Consider the following 16,469-nt stretch of genomic DNA (forward strand, 5'->3'; position numbering starts at 1 on the left):
CAAGATTTTTAAAACCAAGGTACCTCATATAGGTAAACTTACAGAATGTGACCAAAATCCAGGGGCCCATTACTCTTAGGAAATTGAAATTTGGCAAATTTTATCGACATTTTATAACATAAAAGTTATCATAAACCATTTTATGGCACAATATAAAATGCCATAAAATATTCCCTGTGGTTAACTCCTGCTGTTTGACTATGCTGAACACGAGGTGCTTTCAAGGCAGGTACATCTTTGAATATCTTCCTGAATTTTAAAGAAATTTTCCAGTGAAATTAGCATATTAGAAGCTCTGCTATTGTTGAAGACATTGAGGAATGCAGTAAGAAATATCTCTGAAATGATAGCCCAATGGGTCAGGGCTGTCTAGTTACAGTGTGTAAATTGTAACCTTTATGGATTACATTGGCAGATTTGAAAGCAAATTGATTCATATTATCATCTTTGGTAACAATGCCCCGTTAGTCCTTTTGTTGAAAATTTTGAAGAAATGGGGAAGATCATTCAGCAATCTTTCAAATGAACCTCCTGTTAATTTATTGTCCATATTGCCTAGGGAACATAAATTGACTGAATAGAAGAAATCAATTCTTGCTGTTAGTTGTCACGTTTCTTACTGCAAAGCGCTACCCTTCACTGGAGCAGTAGTGTTTACAGGTGTGAGTTATTTGCTGTGGCTGAATAATAAATACAACAACATAAATGCAAGAAAGATAAGTTTATTCAAATGGTCAGTTATTATTTTAACCATATTTTCTTAGTTGATTTCCCTTGTCGTCTATACAAATTTTAGTCTGTATGGAAATACGAATAAGGATATTTAAAAAGTACAACTACAGGCACTAATATTGTACCTGTGAGTTGGGTGAGGGAGCTAGTCAAAGTGCTCTTAAACTGATAAGAGATGATGCTGTTAAAAACAATGAAATATGCAAAACTGCAAATGTCTGTGAATATCCCTGTTGAAAAGCAAAACACTTAAAAATTAATCACCCTTTGAAAATGGTTGCTTGTCTGGTAAATTTTAACATTTTTTATAATTTTGTAATTCCCCATTCCACTTATCCCATATATTTATTTGTGATATACAGTACATTCACAAATAATGTATATCATAAATAAATATCCAGGACTGGTTTCAGTTGAAGCTACAGGTACCAACCTTAAGGTGACAAAGTGGGAAGCCGGACACATATTTTCATCTGTTATACACAAACACACCTGTCCACCGATAAATAAATGTCCACTCTTTCTTTTAGGGATATTCATCTTTAATTCAATTGTCATTCAAATAAATAAATGGATATGTACTTTCAAGCATTTGTTTTTCTTTCTTTTGTTTGAAGTTTTTTTTTTCTAACAATGGATTATTTAGTTCTCTCATGTTGTTTCTTTAATAAAAGGTGGGGGGGGGAAGCAACGATTTATGCTTTGTTCTTCAGCCAATACAAAAAAGGCAACCAAAGCAGCTCACAAATATCAATAGTAAGGAAGTCCCTGCCTGCAGGTATATACTATTTTTCTGAAGATTGCTGAAGTCACTGAACTTGACAATGCATTTTTAAGGCTGCAGCAAAGAAGATATCTCTTCTGTACTGAAGTACCAATATACATATTATTAATTTAGAATTTTGAAAGTAATATGTTATGACTATATGAAAATCACTATTGAATTTTGATTTAATTTGTGCTGGATTTTTTCAGCAACCCTGACTTAACTGGATCAATAAACTGGTTTGGTACAGTAGTTTTCTGTTTTGTTTTCTCTTGCAAACACAATAGGATGCTTGGATGAGACCTGCATTCTTCTATTCATGCCCGCCATAGCTCATCTTGATTCATTCTGGTTGAGCTCCTTACCCTGCAATTGTAAATTAATCTGAAAGTGTACATGCTACTACTATCTATTGTTTGGTCCTCAGTGGTACTTACAGGGCAGAAATGTAGGCCCTCATTAGCAGATGATTGGGAATTTCCCCGATACAGAAAAACTAGTTTCCTATATAAAATGTTCTTCTCCTTTAATTTTAGTTCAAAGCTTTACAATTCCCTGCTGCCCCACCAAGCTTCCCCTTCTCAGTCTACCCTACAATTTGAGATTGATTATTTTGCCAAAAATCATTAGGTTTGTATGAAGTGCTCTAGTTATGAAAGAAGGAATGTGTATAATACTTTAGCTCCAGTGGTGGAATTCAATTCTTTTTACTACTAGTTCTGTGGGTGTGGCTTGGTAGGTGTGGCTTGGTGGGCGTGGCAGGGGAAGGATACTGCAAAATCCCTTGGGAGTTGGGCGGCATAGAAATATGATTAATTAAATTAAATTAATTAAATTAAAATCTCCATTCCCACCCCACTCCAGGGGAAGGATACTGCAAAATCCCCATTCCCTCCCCACTCTTGGGCCAGCCAGAGGTGGTATTTGTCGGTTCTCCGAACTACTCAAAATTTCCGCTACTGGTTCTCCAGAACCTGTCAGAACCTGCTGAATTTCACACCTATTTAGCTCTTTCCATATATGTAATATGCAGCCATATATTAATCAAATCAGGGTCAGCACGTATTTTTTAGACTACCAGAATATGGGATGCAAAAATCCAGAAACTGCTAGATGGCAGCAAAGCAATACAACTCCAACTCCCTGCTGCCATTCAGTGGTCCTCCGAATTTTTGCAGCCCTGATTGGATATCTATTTATGTACAAATTCTCCCTTTGTTTTGGAGTACTGCCCCTCTCCCAAAAGAAACATTACCTATGCACTTCATTCTCACTTTCTCTCTCCAGATTTCCATTGACTGGAATATGAAAAAGGGTCTAAGGAGGCCCTTTGGAGAAGGAAACCCAGCCCCAAACCTGAAGTAGCTGCCACTGCCTCTGTGGCTCCATTCTTGTTGCTGTTCTTTTCTACCAGGAGACAGGTCTGCTCCTCCAGGCTGCTGCTGTCACCTTATCTTCGCTGAAGCCATTTGATGGAGGATTATTGGAGAACATTTCCTGGACTCCCAGTGGCCAAATAAGAAGGAAGAAGCTTAAATCTTCATCCTATTGCTTCCATTTGGTGGCATCCTTGGCCAGACAATAATGGTTCAATATAATTCCTAATCTTTCCTGGTGTTTAGCTGTCTGAACTCTACTTCTGTTTAAAGTCTGCATGGTTCCACTTCTTATTTTATTCCCTCAAGCTTTGCTGTGTCACTTTACCTGCTCTTCTCTAATGTTCAAAGTAATATATTTGGCTTGGTGGTAATTACAAGTTTTTCAAGAAGTGATACAGATATGAAATAACTGTAGTCCACCGGCCTTCTAAGGGCTTTGAAGGAAGCGATTATCATTGCAATAAAAATATGATTTCATTAGAGTGTAAAGCATCAATTTTCCATTACTGATGAAATATATAGCAATTGAAAAAAAAAAAAGATTCTGCTGTCCAATTTGCTTAGATCCAAAAACCAGAATATTGATTTCCTCAGTCTCATTGCACATCCAGATTTAAGCTAATCCTATGCCTCTTTTGGAGATGTCCAAATAAAGCTCTGTATGATGCTATTTTTAATAAATAAATCAACATAGGCATAGCATATGATTGTATTCTCTGTCCAGTTAATTACCTTGCTAATGTGGGTGGTTCACTACTGGGAAATACAACAATGGGTATTAACACTGAAGCACCATTTCAACAATTAAAAAAGCTTCATGCAACCTTTTTAACAGGGAAGGCCTCTTCACCTAGCCTCATGCAGAAGTGAGTTAACAGATTCATAGAATTCAAAAGGTGTACTTTTATTGATGGCTCCAAAGGAATCCTTAGTAGCTTGTAACAATGGTTGCAGCTACATCTGATTGTTCTGGAGTTTTTCATAAATAGGGACTTAGAGCTGGCAGAAGGGCAGGGTGCTGGACCAAAGCAATGGTGTAAATATAGGGAAAGAGCACTCCCCACCACCACCCCTCACCAGCAAGTGGGCAAATCCAGCCCTTGTAACTGTTATGGCTGGATTTGCAACAAATTATTACTATTACTCTGGATGCTGCTTCCAGATTAGCCTCCCCACTCCCCTATGAACAGAAAGAGAATTGGGATGGCTGAGCTAGGCTGTCTTCTTTTTGTTTTGTTTTGTTTTCTCTGGCCTGCTGGCCTTTGGGCGGCCTTGGGAATCTCCCTGCTGCTATCCCAGGCCAGAAAAAGCTCCCGAGTTTGCTCTGGTCCCAGCAGTCCCATGTTAAAACAGCTGCTGCTTCTAGAAAGAGAATAACTGCGAGGAAAGTATCTTGGAATTCTTGTTTCTTTACAAGCCTTAACTGTTCAAAGATGGAGCCAAACCAAATCCGAACAGCTGGAGACTGGACAGGGACACAAAGTCTTCCCTATGTGTGGACAAGACAGCAGCAGTCCTTCTTCTTTTGCCTTTTTGACTCTCCACGAACCCCAGGAATTAAGAGAGTCTGGAGGGCGAATAATTTACCCGGGGTAATTAAGTTTATTACTGTGGGCAGGGACACCTTTTAAAAAAAAATGTAATGTGATGATATCTATACTTGGGGGCATCTACGCTGCACAAAACAGCGCACTGGGACAATCCGACCCTTCCTCAAGCGGACCGCGGTGGGGCCTTTGATTAAAAGCTTTATGTCAACGATCTCAACGCGGCACACGGATCGATCCGCTCCATTCCTCTTCCCACGCCAGCCCTCATCTCCATACGATCGATACGATTTAAGCAATTACAAGAAGTCTGGAAAAACCCTCCGATGCCTTCCTTCTCTGCTCCAGGCCCCGGAAGGCGCGAGGTGGAAAGCCTATCCAGAGAGGCCCGGCCGAGGGGCTTTGGCTTCTTCCTGGGAATCCGTATGGAGCCGTGGGAGAGGCCTCGGCCCCTTTAATCCCTTCAAAGGGCTCCCGACGCGATTCAAAGTCTTTACAACTCTTTGGAACCCTTGGCGAGGCCGAGGGTTGTTTGGATAGGAAGGCCAGATAAAGATATCTCTCCCTCCCTCCCCTCTCCCTTTCTCTTTCGCGGTTGGACGGCCCCTTAAAAAGGTTTCAGTGGCAACGCGAAAACAATTGAATGCGGCCACTGCGGGGCGGCTCAGGTTACCTGGGGAAAGTAACAGAAATGTCATCTAGCGGCGGGGAGGAGCAAAGGGCTGCCTCCCGCCTGTGCCCGCCCCCGCCCCCTTCCTCTTTCCCGAGATGCCCTTACAGTACAAAGCTCCTCTTCGGCACGTGGCTCAACTTCAGCTCGATTCCCCCAAAGAAGGCGGCGGGTCTTTAGCCAGGCCAGGCGCAGAGAGAGAGAGAAAGAGAGAGAGATTCTCCCTTCTCTTGGCGCAATCGCTCAGGAAAGGCGCCCCGGCCCTTCGTTAGCCTTGCCGCTGTTTTTCAAGTCAGCGCGCCCACTTACGAAGTAACGAATCGAGTGGAAATCGGGACACACAACCCAACGACAGCAGCTCTCCGGTCAACTCTTGGAGACGCGTCTGCCGAAAATGGAAAGCGCGTGAAGGCTGGAACAGAGCAGCCTTTAAAAAAAAAAAAAAAAAATTGACAATAAAGAAAACGCAGCTCCGCTTCTGAAACGAAACAATCGAGAAGTTTAACTAGATCATCCGAAGAAGGCGATGGAAATGGTCGCGATGGATGGGGTGGGTGCGTGGGTGGGTGTTTTGCAGCCCAACTCGCCATCCGAGGGAACTTGAAGGAATCGAGGGTCTCACCGCGGCAGCCTCTTTGAGCGTTACCCACTTTACTTAGAAGGACATCTTTTGAATAGGTTTCATTTCAGAGTGTAAAGTTCATGTATTTCTAATACTGGGCGGCTTTCTTGCTCTATAAAATCAGAGAACTGAAGGTCTTTGTCGCCAGAAAATTTGGACATCACTATCTAAAGGGGTCACTTTCAAAGTATTAACTAAGTAAATTGCACCACTGTTTTGTAGTTTTTTAATAAAAGCAAAAACAAAAACAAAAACCAATGGAACCGAGATCAAACACGCCTTTCCTTTTATTATTTACAGGGGGCATAATCACATATATCCTCTGGCTAGAGAAAAATACATAGCCACTCAATGCAAACTTTTATATTGGGTCCAGGTGTCCCTCCAGTGAACTTTTGGCAAGTTTATTTTTAAAAATGGAGCAACTAGACTTACTGAGTCCCATCCAAACAGACGGTCTAGAGGCAAATATCCGTGAGATATAGCAAAAGACGTATTGTCTAAGACTCCGAGGCAAATTTTTAATCGCGATATACGTATTTCAGACTTAAGGAGAAATGGGAAAGCAAGAAGAAAGCAAATGGTTTGGGCAAGATACAATGTCTTGAACGTCGAGTGCGAGTCTCCAGGCGGTGAGAGTCCCTTTGATCAAGAAAATCCAATTATTTGTGTATATACATTTCCCACATAGTGATTACTTCATTAATTGTCCCGCCTTTATCTCCTCCCTTCCCATCCCCCCTAATAATCAGTTCTTTTATCCAGACCAACAAACACACCATAGGAGCTTTGTGGATTCAAAGGATTTGCTTTCGCTTCTGAAAGAGCCGCTATTCTTTGATGATTGGGCAGCGGCAAACTTCAAAGCCATAAATCTTCCTCCTGACTGGCTGGCGGCCCAGCAAAGTCCTTATCAAATTCTTGGAGGTGATCCTGGTGCAGTCAGACAGTCCGCGGAGATCGCGCTGAGCCCGGGCTGGCCGAGACTAGCAGAAGTCGGCGAGGGGGAGAAGAAATCGAGCGGAGGGCAAGGGAACCGGGCAGCTTTTCAGCTGCCTCTTGGCGACTTTATGTCGCGGCAGTGGCCCTCCGGCCTCTTCTCCCTCCGGACGCGATAGCCATGGCCGCGGTGGCCGTCCTCCGGAACGACTCCCTGCAGGCGTTTCTTCAGGTTAGTCCCTAGTTGAAGGCGGAGGGTAGAATACCGGGAGCCTCCTCCGCTTCTCCCGCGACAATATTGGAATGTTCGGGCGACAAGATTGGCGGGAGGCCACAAAGCGGGAAGCTGGCGAGTGTTTAGGGAAGTGGGGGGCAGCTCACTAGTGGCCATCGGAAAAGTCACAGGGTTGATTGCGCCTGTAAAATAGACAACTGAGCAGATCCCCTGATCCCTGGGCTCTCCCCCCCCCCTTTTTTTAAATCCACTTTTGAACAAGAAAAAAACTTTTCCCGGTCTGCTCTCTCTCCCCATGAAAGATTCTCTACAATCAAGGGCTCGCAACTGCATCGAAACCCCGCCCTCCCTTTGCCAAAAGCTATTGTCCTGAGCTGAACGGTCTGACTTGAGTCGTCGGAAGTCGTCCAGAGTGATTGGCAGGCGGGGAGGAGGCAGCTTGGGCGTGAGGGTCCCTCTCTTCCAGCGGGGTTGGCGGTGAGGTTTCCCAAGTTGGCACCGAGCTGAAGTGGGCGGGATGAGAGCGAGGCAGCACCGCGGGCTCGCTGACTCCGGGCATCCCAGCTGCGGTTCATTGTCTTCCGAGCAACGCCCCGCCCAGGTGCCGGGCTCAGCAACTGGTACTTAGCGCCTGGCAGTAAACTTTTTTGAGATGCTGCCTGGTATCCAGCAACGGGCGATTGCTGCTAGGCGGAGAGGAAGAGGCCCGAAGGGACCGAGATTAACCGCCTCTCTTTCTCCACTTTTTGCCGCAGGATCGGACCCCCAGCGCCTCTCCGGACTTGGCCAAGCACTCACCTCTGGCTCTCCTGGCCGCCACCTGTAGCCGCATCGGGCAGCCGAGCGCGCCGGTCGCTCCTTCGGATTTCCTGCAGGTCTCCTACGAGTCAAGCTTGGGCTCCCCGTCCAGGATCTTTCACCCGTGGAGCAGCGAAATGCCAGCCCACTCCCCGGGCGGACTGCCTCCCCCGCCGCCGAGCCTCGGGCTCACTCCGCAGCCGGCTTTCGCGGCCGGCCACGAGCTGCCGCTGACGCCCCCCGCGGATCCCTCGTACCCTTACGAATTCTCGCCGGTCAAGATGCTCCCGGCTTCCATGGGCGCCCTCTCCTCCGCCTGCCCCGCGCCGGCTTATGTGCCCTACGCCGCCCAGGCGGCCCTCCCGCCCGGCTACTCCAACCTGATGCCCCCGCCGCCCGCCCCTCAGTCCTGCAGGCAGCTTTCGCCGGGGCCCGAGGACCTTCCTTGGTGGAGCATCCAACAGGCGGCGCCAGGGCCGGGCACTTGCGCACATCGCTTCGCCGGCGGGTTGCAGCGCGGGCTGGTCTTGGCGCCCTCGGAGCTGGCGCAGTACCAATCGCAGCTGGCCGCCCTGCTGCACCCCAAAGCGCCCCTGGCGGCCACGGCTAGGAGGTGCCGCCGCTGCCGCTGCCCCAATTGCCAGGTGGCAGCAAGCAACGGACCCGACGCCACCGCCGAGCCCGGGAAAAAGAAGCAGCACGTGTGCCACGTCCCCGGCTGCGGGAAGGTCTACGGCAAGACGTCGCACCTCAAGGCGCACCTGCGCTGGCACACGGGCGACCGGCCCTTCGTCTGCAACTGGCTCTTCTGCGGCAAGAGCTTCACGCGCTCCGACGAACTCCAGCGGCACCTGCGGACTCACACCGGCGAGAAGCGCTTCGGGTGCGCCGAGTGCGGCAAGCGCTTCATGCGCAGCGACCACCTGGCCAAGCACGTCAAAACGCACCAGAACAAGAGGCTCAAGGCCGGCCTCGGCCTCGGCCTCCCTGGGGTCGACGGGCGCGCTTGCGCAATCAAGCGAGAGGAGTCGCGGGACTTGTGACCTGTTGCGGGGTGGGTTTGTGCTGAGGCGCTTTGGCGCTCCCTCTGCTTTCCTCAGCCGCCCCCTTGCAGGCCGCTTCTCTTCCCGAGAAAAATTCCACTTCAGCCCCATTCAGATTCTGAACATTTCGGGAACAAGCGGGAGAGCTTGTTTGGAGACCATTAAAAGAGGAGCTATGACACACACAGCACACACACACACACGGAAAATTTCCGAAGTCTGGCACCTTAGAGGCTTGCTTGTCAGATAGATTTCCTTTAAGAAGCAATTGGGAAATCCTTGGTCAGGAGATTTAAGGGATTGATGGTTTTCCTTGGAATCCAATCTCAGCCCTGGGGAACTAAACTGCCCCCCATAGACCTCGTTTTGTGTGATTTGAAGTGCAGCCATGAAACCCATCTGTGGATTTGGAACTGCTCTGTGGATCTGAGATTAGCCTTCTGTGAAGAGGTTTTGTTTTTCCTTTGGATCTCCCCCCCCTTTTCCCCCCTCCCTTTTGAACTCCATATTAAGGCTATCATGGGATCTCATCTTCCATCCAGCTTCCCCAAAGGATTATGGCTTCATTGGCAATTGCTTGTGGCCAGGAGATAGTGGTCCCACCTTCAACCCACATTTGGAAACATCTGGCCATAATGGACTAGAATGCTTTTTTTTAAAAAAAAATAGAAACAGCAGCATAAGCCTGGTTATAGAGTGTCTTGGTATAATTTTTTGCCTTGTGTTTAGTTGGGGAGAGATCAGCCCTTTGTATACAGTTTTGGATAAGATCATTACCCCTTCCGTCCCCCCTTATTTTTATACTTGATTCCCATATAGGGACTACACCATGAGAAGTTTGAAGCGACACACAGTGCGTCAGCATGCTAAAATAAATGCATCAACTCTGGGGTCATATTGGGAAGATCCCACTGAGCTGATTTCCTCTGGTTGTTTATTTCTTCTGAAACTTTTCGAACATATACCACTAACCTATTTTAAGTGTTTGTTTCACCTCAACAAATGTCCCATTTAGATGGAGAACACCTTAGTATGAGGTCCCATCTGCAGCTCATATTATTAAAACTCAGCATTGTAAAGATCACCTATATTTTCCTTGTGGAATATATTGTAATGGTATAAAATGTGTGACTTTTTATTGCTTTAGCTATTATTTTTTAAAACAATTGCTGATCAGAGTTGTAACATTCAAACATTACAAGGAAACAATAATGTGTATACCTTGTTTGCATCCCAGTTGAAAACTGCCAAGTACAAGGAGCTTGATCCAAAATGAGAAACAAATCAACTACTGTATAATTATATTGAAGGGATTTATGTTTAGTGGTGTTAAAATCGGCAAGGCTTATTTCTGTGTAATAAGAACCACCAGCCAAAGTTATTTTGTTTAACTTCTATTGTCTTCATTGGGCTTAGGAGTTGCAAGATCATGCTTAACAGTCGAAAAAGCAGCATACAGTATGACTTTTAAGAAGAAATATTATATGGCAGCATAATACTATAGGAATATGGTTTGTCAGATTTTTTGCCATTTTTGTTCAGTCTTCTGCACTGCGAAAATTGTTTCACAATTTAGAAGATTTCAAGTTGAAAATCAAGAAAATCAAATTTGAAGTTTCTTTTTAATTTCCAGATGTCAGAATAAAGATGCAATTTTGTACCATGAGCGCATAATTTGGGGAGTTACATCTTCTAAGTGCTCCTAACGCACATAGAAAATATCCAACTTTTTCTGAGATTTTATTTTATATTTCTATATTATATAAACATTTATCAAAGCAGTGACAGCCCCTAAGTGTTCGTCTTGTAAAGCCTGCAAACTTTCAGATCACAACCCTGTAAATTTGTAATATAAATATAATAAAAAAAGGAAAATTCCATATTCTTTGAAAAATAATTTGTCAACTACATCTTAAAATAAAGATTTTGCTACAAACTAACATGCATTCTCATTTAAAGTACAAAACAAAATTCCAGTTGGAGCTTTCTGAATAAAGTTCAAGCTTGTGTTCCCAGTTTTCTACTCTATATTGTAGATTTGAAAGTAATTGTGGACACCCAGCATCACAGTGAATGTTCTAGGACTATGGTACTAGTAGAAATAGCCATCTGAAATAGAATTGTTTAGTTACTTTTGCAATTTTATTATTGTTTTAATGCAAACATTTGGCAAATCGTATAAGCAGCAGGATGAATTTGTTTTTAAGGTACTACATTGGGTTAAGCAATTTAAAAGAGAAAATTGCCAAAGCTCATCTGCGAAGTTGCCATTTTTACTAGCTGCGCAGTCTAGAAGATCCATGGGAGTAACAACACTAAAACTTATTCCATATAGCCTTCAGAAAAATGTAATTAGTTTTAAATCTGGAAGGGCACACTGTTTTAAACTAGATTACTTGGGATTATTTTGCAATATTGCCTTCTAATAAAATATGTTTAACTTTAATACAAATGCTTTCTAATCTATGAGACAATATTTTTTCAATGTTTACATCTCTTCTGAGATGAATGTGAACATTAGAGATTGAGAGTGAAATTATGGTGCAAGTTAAAATATAGTGTCAAAGGAATTTATTTTCAAACAGATGGGAATATTAGGAATTTAGGATTGTATTTTAAATGCAGAATTGATTGGATTAAAGTATGTATGGTAAATTATAATTAAATATTAATTCATTTAGTCTTGTTCCAGTACTGGCAATTTATATCATTTTGTTAGTAGCACTGTGCTTTAGTAAATTATGTATAATAGTTGCAGTTTTACCAGTACATTTTACAATTCAATTTTATACATGCTTACTTACAAGTAAATTTTGTTACTGTATTTTCAGTGAAGCTTATTCTTATGAATTACAGTCCTAAGGAGATATACAGCAGTTATTTTTTAAAATATTTCTGATTTTTTACAATATACAATAGTTGTTATCCTTTTCAATCTAATAAGGAGGCAGGTTGATTGTATTTTTATTTGAAGAACATATTTTTTTAAATATATAAAGAGTATAATCCTTTTAATATATATTCTAAATAGGATACTTCTTTAGGTTTATCTTTTATGAGATGCATACAGGATCCTATATTTTCCCTAAATGGATGTCTTCCATCAGTATTAGCTAGCATGCTCATGCAACTTGATAATGGTAATTTCTGGAGAAAATTATATTGTGCAAAGCAGTGTTAGAGAATAAGTATCTTTTGCACATAGGACTTGCTTTTAAGAAGCCACTGATCTGCACTACAAATTATCCTATGTAACTGAGTAAGACCACATGTTACACGTATGACACAAATCAATTAAAATCAACTATGTCAAACTGATTAGATTGGGAATGTTTAAAGCAAATACTTCAGTTGTATATTTAAATGAATGGATGTAACTGTGTAGGATATTTAAATCAGCAATCCGCAACCTTTCTGGGATGGCGGCCTAATGCGAGGGGGGGAAGAGAGGATGGTTTTATGCAAGTGGGGCTGTAAGTGCAAATTCCCGCCGCTCACATGAGTGGGGCTGCACGCTTGAGCACCTGCCGCTTGCACAAGTGGGGCTTCACGTGCATGCATGCTCATCCGCCACTTCCACAGCGCAGTTCCAAATTGACCACGGCCAGGTAGTGGGCCACAGCCCGGGGACCCCTGATTTAAATTACATAATATAAATTCCCCAACTTTTACAAAGTCTCTTTACTCAGAAAGTCAGTCATTCTGGGCCAATTGTAATTGTCGAACAACATGTCTATGTCTTTCAGATTGTCTTAAATTGGATCTAGGTTAATTCATCTTGCATTTTGTTATAGCATTCTCTAGCAGCTTGCTTTCATATTTTAAATAGTGAAATAGATTATTATTTATTTGATAAATTGATTACAAATCATGTGTTTATTGTACATATATGCCTCTTCCTCGTACAATGCTAGATACCTCACAGTGAAACAAAAACATACAAGGTGTACATTAAAATATTGTTCAAACACCCAAACACATCCTGTTAGCCACTTGCTTGCTTCTGTTATATTGTATTTATACTCCAAAGTACTGTTGGAAATAGTCTAAACTACTTTTAAACATGATAATAGCAAATCACCCATCCTAATCTCAACTAATTTAATTTTCTCCTTCACATGCCATGATGTGATTATAATGGATCCAGAGTCCAGAACTTGGTTAAACATTCTCTAAAGCTGCAGATCTATATCCTCCTAAAGTTAATGGTGACTAAGTCTCATCAAATTTACGCATTAATTGGGTAAAATTAACATAAAATATGTTATCTGGGCAAATTATGAAGAACCTGAATCTAATCCACCCTAATCTTCCCTCTCCTTGCTTATGGGCAATGGCTTTTCCTAGCTTGGTGTCCTCCAGCTGGATCTGAGTGACAGCTGCTAGAATTTCCAATCAACATGGTCAATCAGGAATTCTGGAAGCCACAACTGGACTCCATTGAATTGTGGAAATGTGCTGTACACTATGAAAGCATTAACACAGAGATTTTAATTCTAAAATTAATAACCATTTCAGGCATGTGAAGAAGCCCTCACATTTTCATGGTTTCATCACATTCCTAGGATATTTCTGTTTTTGCCAAACACACAATTTGTCTCATATTTTTAAGATAATAAACTGCAAGTATATTTGCTGCTGATTTTGATTCATTGATACCCAATTTACAATAGTCTTACTTCAAACTCGTCCAACAAAAATAAATTGACATCCAACTGGGTATAATGCCGATTCCAGAGGAACAGTTGCAATACTTCCTGCTTAATCCAATGCTCCTTCTCAGAAGTAAGGCACCTTATTTCTTTAGGGAAATCAGGTTTAGAGGTTTCTTCCCTTCTAAATGTACGCAAGAGAAATTATTTATAGGGGAAAGAGGTGGTTCCTACATATTCAATCTTTGATCATTGTTTTATAACTTCTTTTATTTGGGAAGGCAGCACTAGGAAACTAAGTCATATTTTGAAATGTTTGACAGACTTGAATGCTTTACGTGATATAAAATGAAGGAGGCACTGTAATGTAAATAATCTAAAAACTTTGGATATAAAGATAACATTTTGCATTGTGTACTAGTAGTTCATTTTTTATGTATTACATCATAGGGGAATTGAGCTTTATTTTTTTTGTTCTTTTATGGAGTGATGTTAGTGTGTTTATATTCTCACTCTTGAGGGTTTAGTTGTAATTCATCTGTCATTTTGTCAAAACACCATTTCCATTCATCTCTTGAAATGTTCTGTGCTGCATATTTTGTATTTTTACAGTCAACCCAGCATATTCTTCTCAATAAAATTGCTGCAAGCAGGCAATTGCTTTCAGATTTCCATCAGCCATCAGCGATGGAAATCTTGGTTTAAAATATTTCTTTGCTTAAGAACAAAAGATGGATTTCATATGTTGTATTTTCTACATTGGGTTGCATTGTTAGCAATATCTATGTATAGATGCATATATTTTGAACTGGAAAGATGCCTGTAAGCAAATTAATACAGCAGTTGCAAACTTCTCTGCCTAAATTAAAGTAGTCTAACTCTAAGATGTTAATACAGAAGCTGTTAAATATTATGCATATACAGTGAGTATAATCCAGCCATGATCTTTGTGCATAGGTTTAAAGATTTTGACTTGCTATATCAATTTGAGTAGGAATTAATTAGGCTCTTTTCTTCAATGAGTATTCTTTTCTGAATTACTAACTTTTGGATGTCACGTTGTTTAAAAAACTACTTCTGTTTGGACCAGGAGACTTTCCATTCCCCCCCCCCCCAGTTTACCTATACATCATCCAAGCTGCTTCAGAATGATTTGGAGTTTATTCGAGGAATGGATATACTGCTGGTTGAACACCAAGTTCCTGTTTGGAGTGTGGCCTCAGTGTTTCCTGATTGTATTAGTTTGTAATAGTATGAAATGACTCTCAGTAATACTTTCCTTGCATGGGATCAGATGGCAAGAAGATGTAGAGAAGTATTCTGCAGCCATTTCCATGAACATCATCTAACCATCACCATGCTAATAATAGTAATGGACACAGTTTTTGTATCTGTTACTGAGTAATGTAAGATGCTGTAAATCTCTAGTGAGAAAGTAGCTTTGGTGCCTATTACTGAATTCCCCCATAAAAACATCCCAAATTCAATTATATTTTTGAAACACTGAAAAAAAATTGTCTTTAAAGAAGAAGGCTTAAGTTGTTGCTTTCTTTCACATTTCATTCAAATGGATGATGTCATCTATTTAGTACCTAAATTTGAATAAATGAAACCCGAAATAGCTGTCAGGGTCATTCAGATCATATAAACATTGAACCCTATAAAACATGGATTAGTTGGGAGATTACATGCTTTGCAAGCATCCTGCAGTAAAAGGAGATAGGAAAGAAGAAAAAAGCAGAGTTCGGTCCAAGATCAGGAAGCTGGCTTTGGAGAAGAATACAATTAATTATGGTATAATCATTTATGAAGCAAAAAGAAGTCCTGAAATAAAATCTTCCAAGGCACAGTATGTGATCAATGTTGTGAGGTATCGTCTGGCTTTCAGTGGCTGCATTCACAATCTCCATTTTATTAAGAATAAAATATATACAAGTACTCCTCGACTTATGACCACAATTGAGCCTAACATTTCCATTGCTAAACAAGACAGTTGTTAAGTGAGCTTTGCCCCATTTTATGACTTTCTTGCCAGAGTTGTTAAGTGAATCATTGCAGTTGTTAAGTTAGTAACACAGTCGTTAATTGAATCTGGCTTCCCCATTGATTTTGCTTGCCAGAAGGTAACAAAAGGTGATCACATGACCCCGGGACACTGCAAACGCATGCCGGTTGCCAAGCGGTTGAATTTTGATCACATGACCATGGGGATGCTGCAATGTTCCTAAGTGTGAAAAATGGCCATAGGTCGCTTTTCTCACTAAATAAATGGCTGTAACTGGAGGACAGCCTGTATCTCGAATAAACAGTTGTGGGATTCTCATAGGGGACTATAATACCCTGCTGGTGGCTCAGCAGACTGATAGCGTTGTGATTAACACCAGCTGTCTGCAAATACTGTAAGTTCGAATCTCACCAGGCTCAAAGTTGACTCAGCCTTCCATCCTTTCTAAGGTAGGTAAATTGAGGACTCAGTTTGTGGGAGCAATAAGCTGACTTTGTATAAATATACAAAAGTATGAAGGCTATTGCTTAATGCATTGTAAGCAGCCCTGAGTCTCTGGAGAAGGGCGGCATATAAATCAAATTTAAAAAAAAAATACCCGATTTGCCTGGTTAAGGCAGCAGGCTAGAAACCAGGAGACAGTGAGTTTTAATGCCACTTTAGGCACAAAGCCAGCTGGGTGATCTTGGCCAGTCATTCTTGTCTTAGCCCTTATAAGCAGGCAAGGGAAACCCTGGGAGAAACTTCCCCAAGAAAACTGTAGGGACTTATCCCTGCAGTCTCTGAGATTCAGACACGGTTGAATGGTAACCAAACAAAACAAACAAAAAGCTTAACCCAGTCATTTGCAGTTCGTCGCTTGCATCATAACGTATTTTTTAAACCTATTTGTTTTTGTTTATCCAATAAATAGCCCCATCAAACTGTTTTGCCAATTAGTTAACCAGGGCATGACAGCTGTTCCAGCCAAATTTTTAATTTGTTTAAAAACCGCTCTGAGGGTTAATTTCCAGATAGCAGTTCTGCTCTAAGTTTTCTCGTCCGGCCGAAAACTTTTTATATTCCCGGCTCCTTCCGAATC

At 41.9% G+C, this 16,469-nt stretch overlaps 2 protein-coding genes across 2 annotated transcripts in view; both read left to right on the forward strand.

Moving 5' to 3' along the window:
- Positions 1 to 3,520, forward strand: part of MYO3B (myosin IIIB) — a 252,059-nt gene extending 248,539 nt beyond the window's left edge. Inside the window, exon 34 of the mRNA XM_087882018.1 lies at positions 2,786 to 3,520. The gene's annotated coding sequence lies outside the window, so the exon portion shown is untranslated. The remainder of the gene's footprint in view (positions 1 to 2,785) is intronic.
- Positions 3,521 to 5,207: 1,687 nt separating this feature from the next.
- On the forward strand, positions 5,208 to 10,667 carry SP5 (Sp5 transcription factor). The gene is made up of 2 exons (XM_034427191.3): positions 5,208 to 6,887; positions 7,646 to 10,667. Exons 1-2 carry the CDS (start codon positions 6,837 to 6,839, stop codon positions 8,729 to 8,731), a joined length of 1,137 nt encoding a protein of 378 aa, XP_034283082.2. The 5' UTR covers positions 5,208 to 6,836; the 3' UTR covers positions 8,732 to 10,667.
- The last annotated feature ends 5,802 nt before the right edge of the window (positions 10,668 to 16,469 follow it).

The sequence above is a fragment of the Pantherophis guttatus genome, chromosome 1, assembly GCF_059756535.1.
Source record: "Pantherophis guttatus breed Tessera chromosome 1, ASM5975653v1, whole genome shotgun sequence".
In the NCBI taxonomy this organism is placed as follows: domain Eukaryota; kingdom Metazoa; phylum Chordata; class Lepidosauria; order Squamata; family Colubridae; genus Pantherophis; species Pantherophis guttatus.

What these genes read in the sequence shown, in the direction of transcription:
- SP5 (XM_034427191.3), top strand. Translation starts at nt 6,837, where the DNA reads ATGGCCGCGGTGGCCGTCCTCCGGAACGACTCCCTGCAGGCGTTTCTT. An exon ending in CCCTGCAGGCGTTTCTTCAG is followed by an intron (nt 6,888 to 7,645) that starts GTTAGTCCCTAG and finishes TTTTTGCCGCAG; the next exon opens with GATCGGACCCCCAGCGCCTC.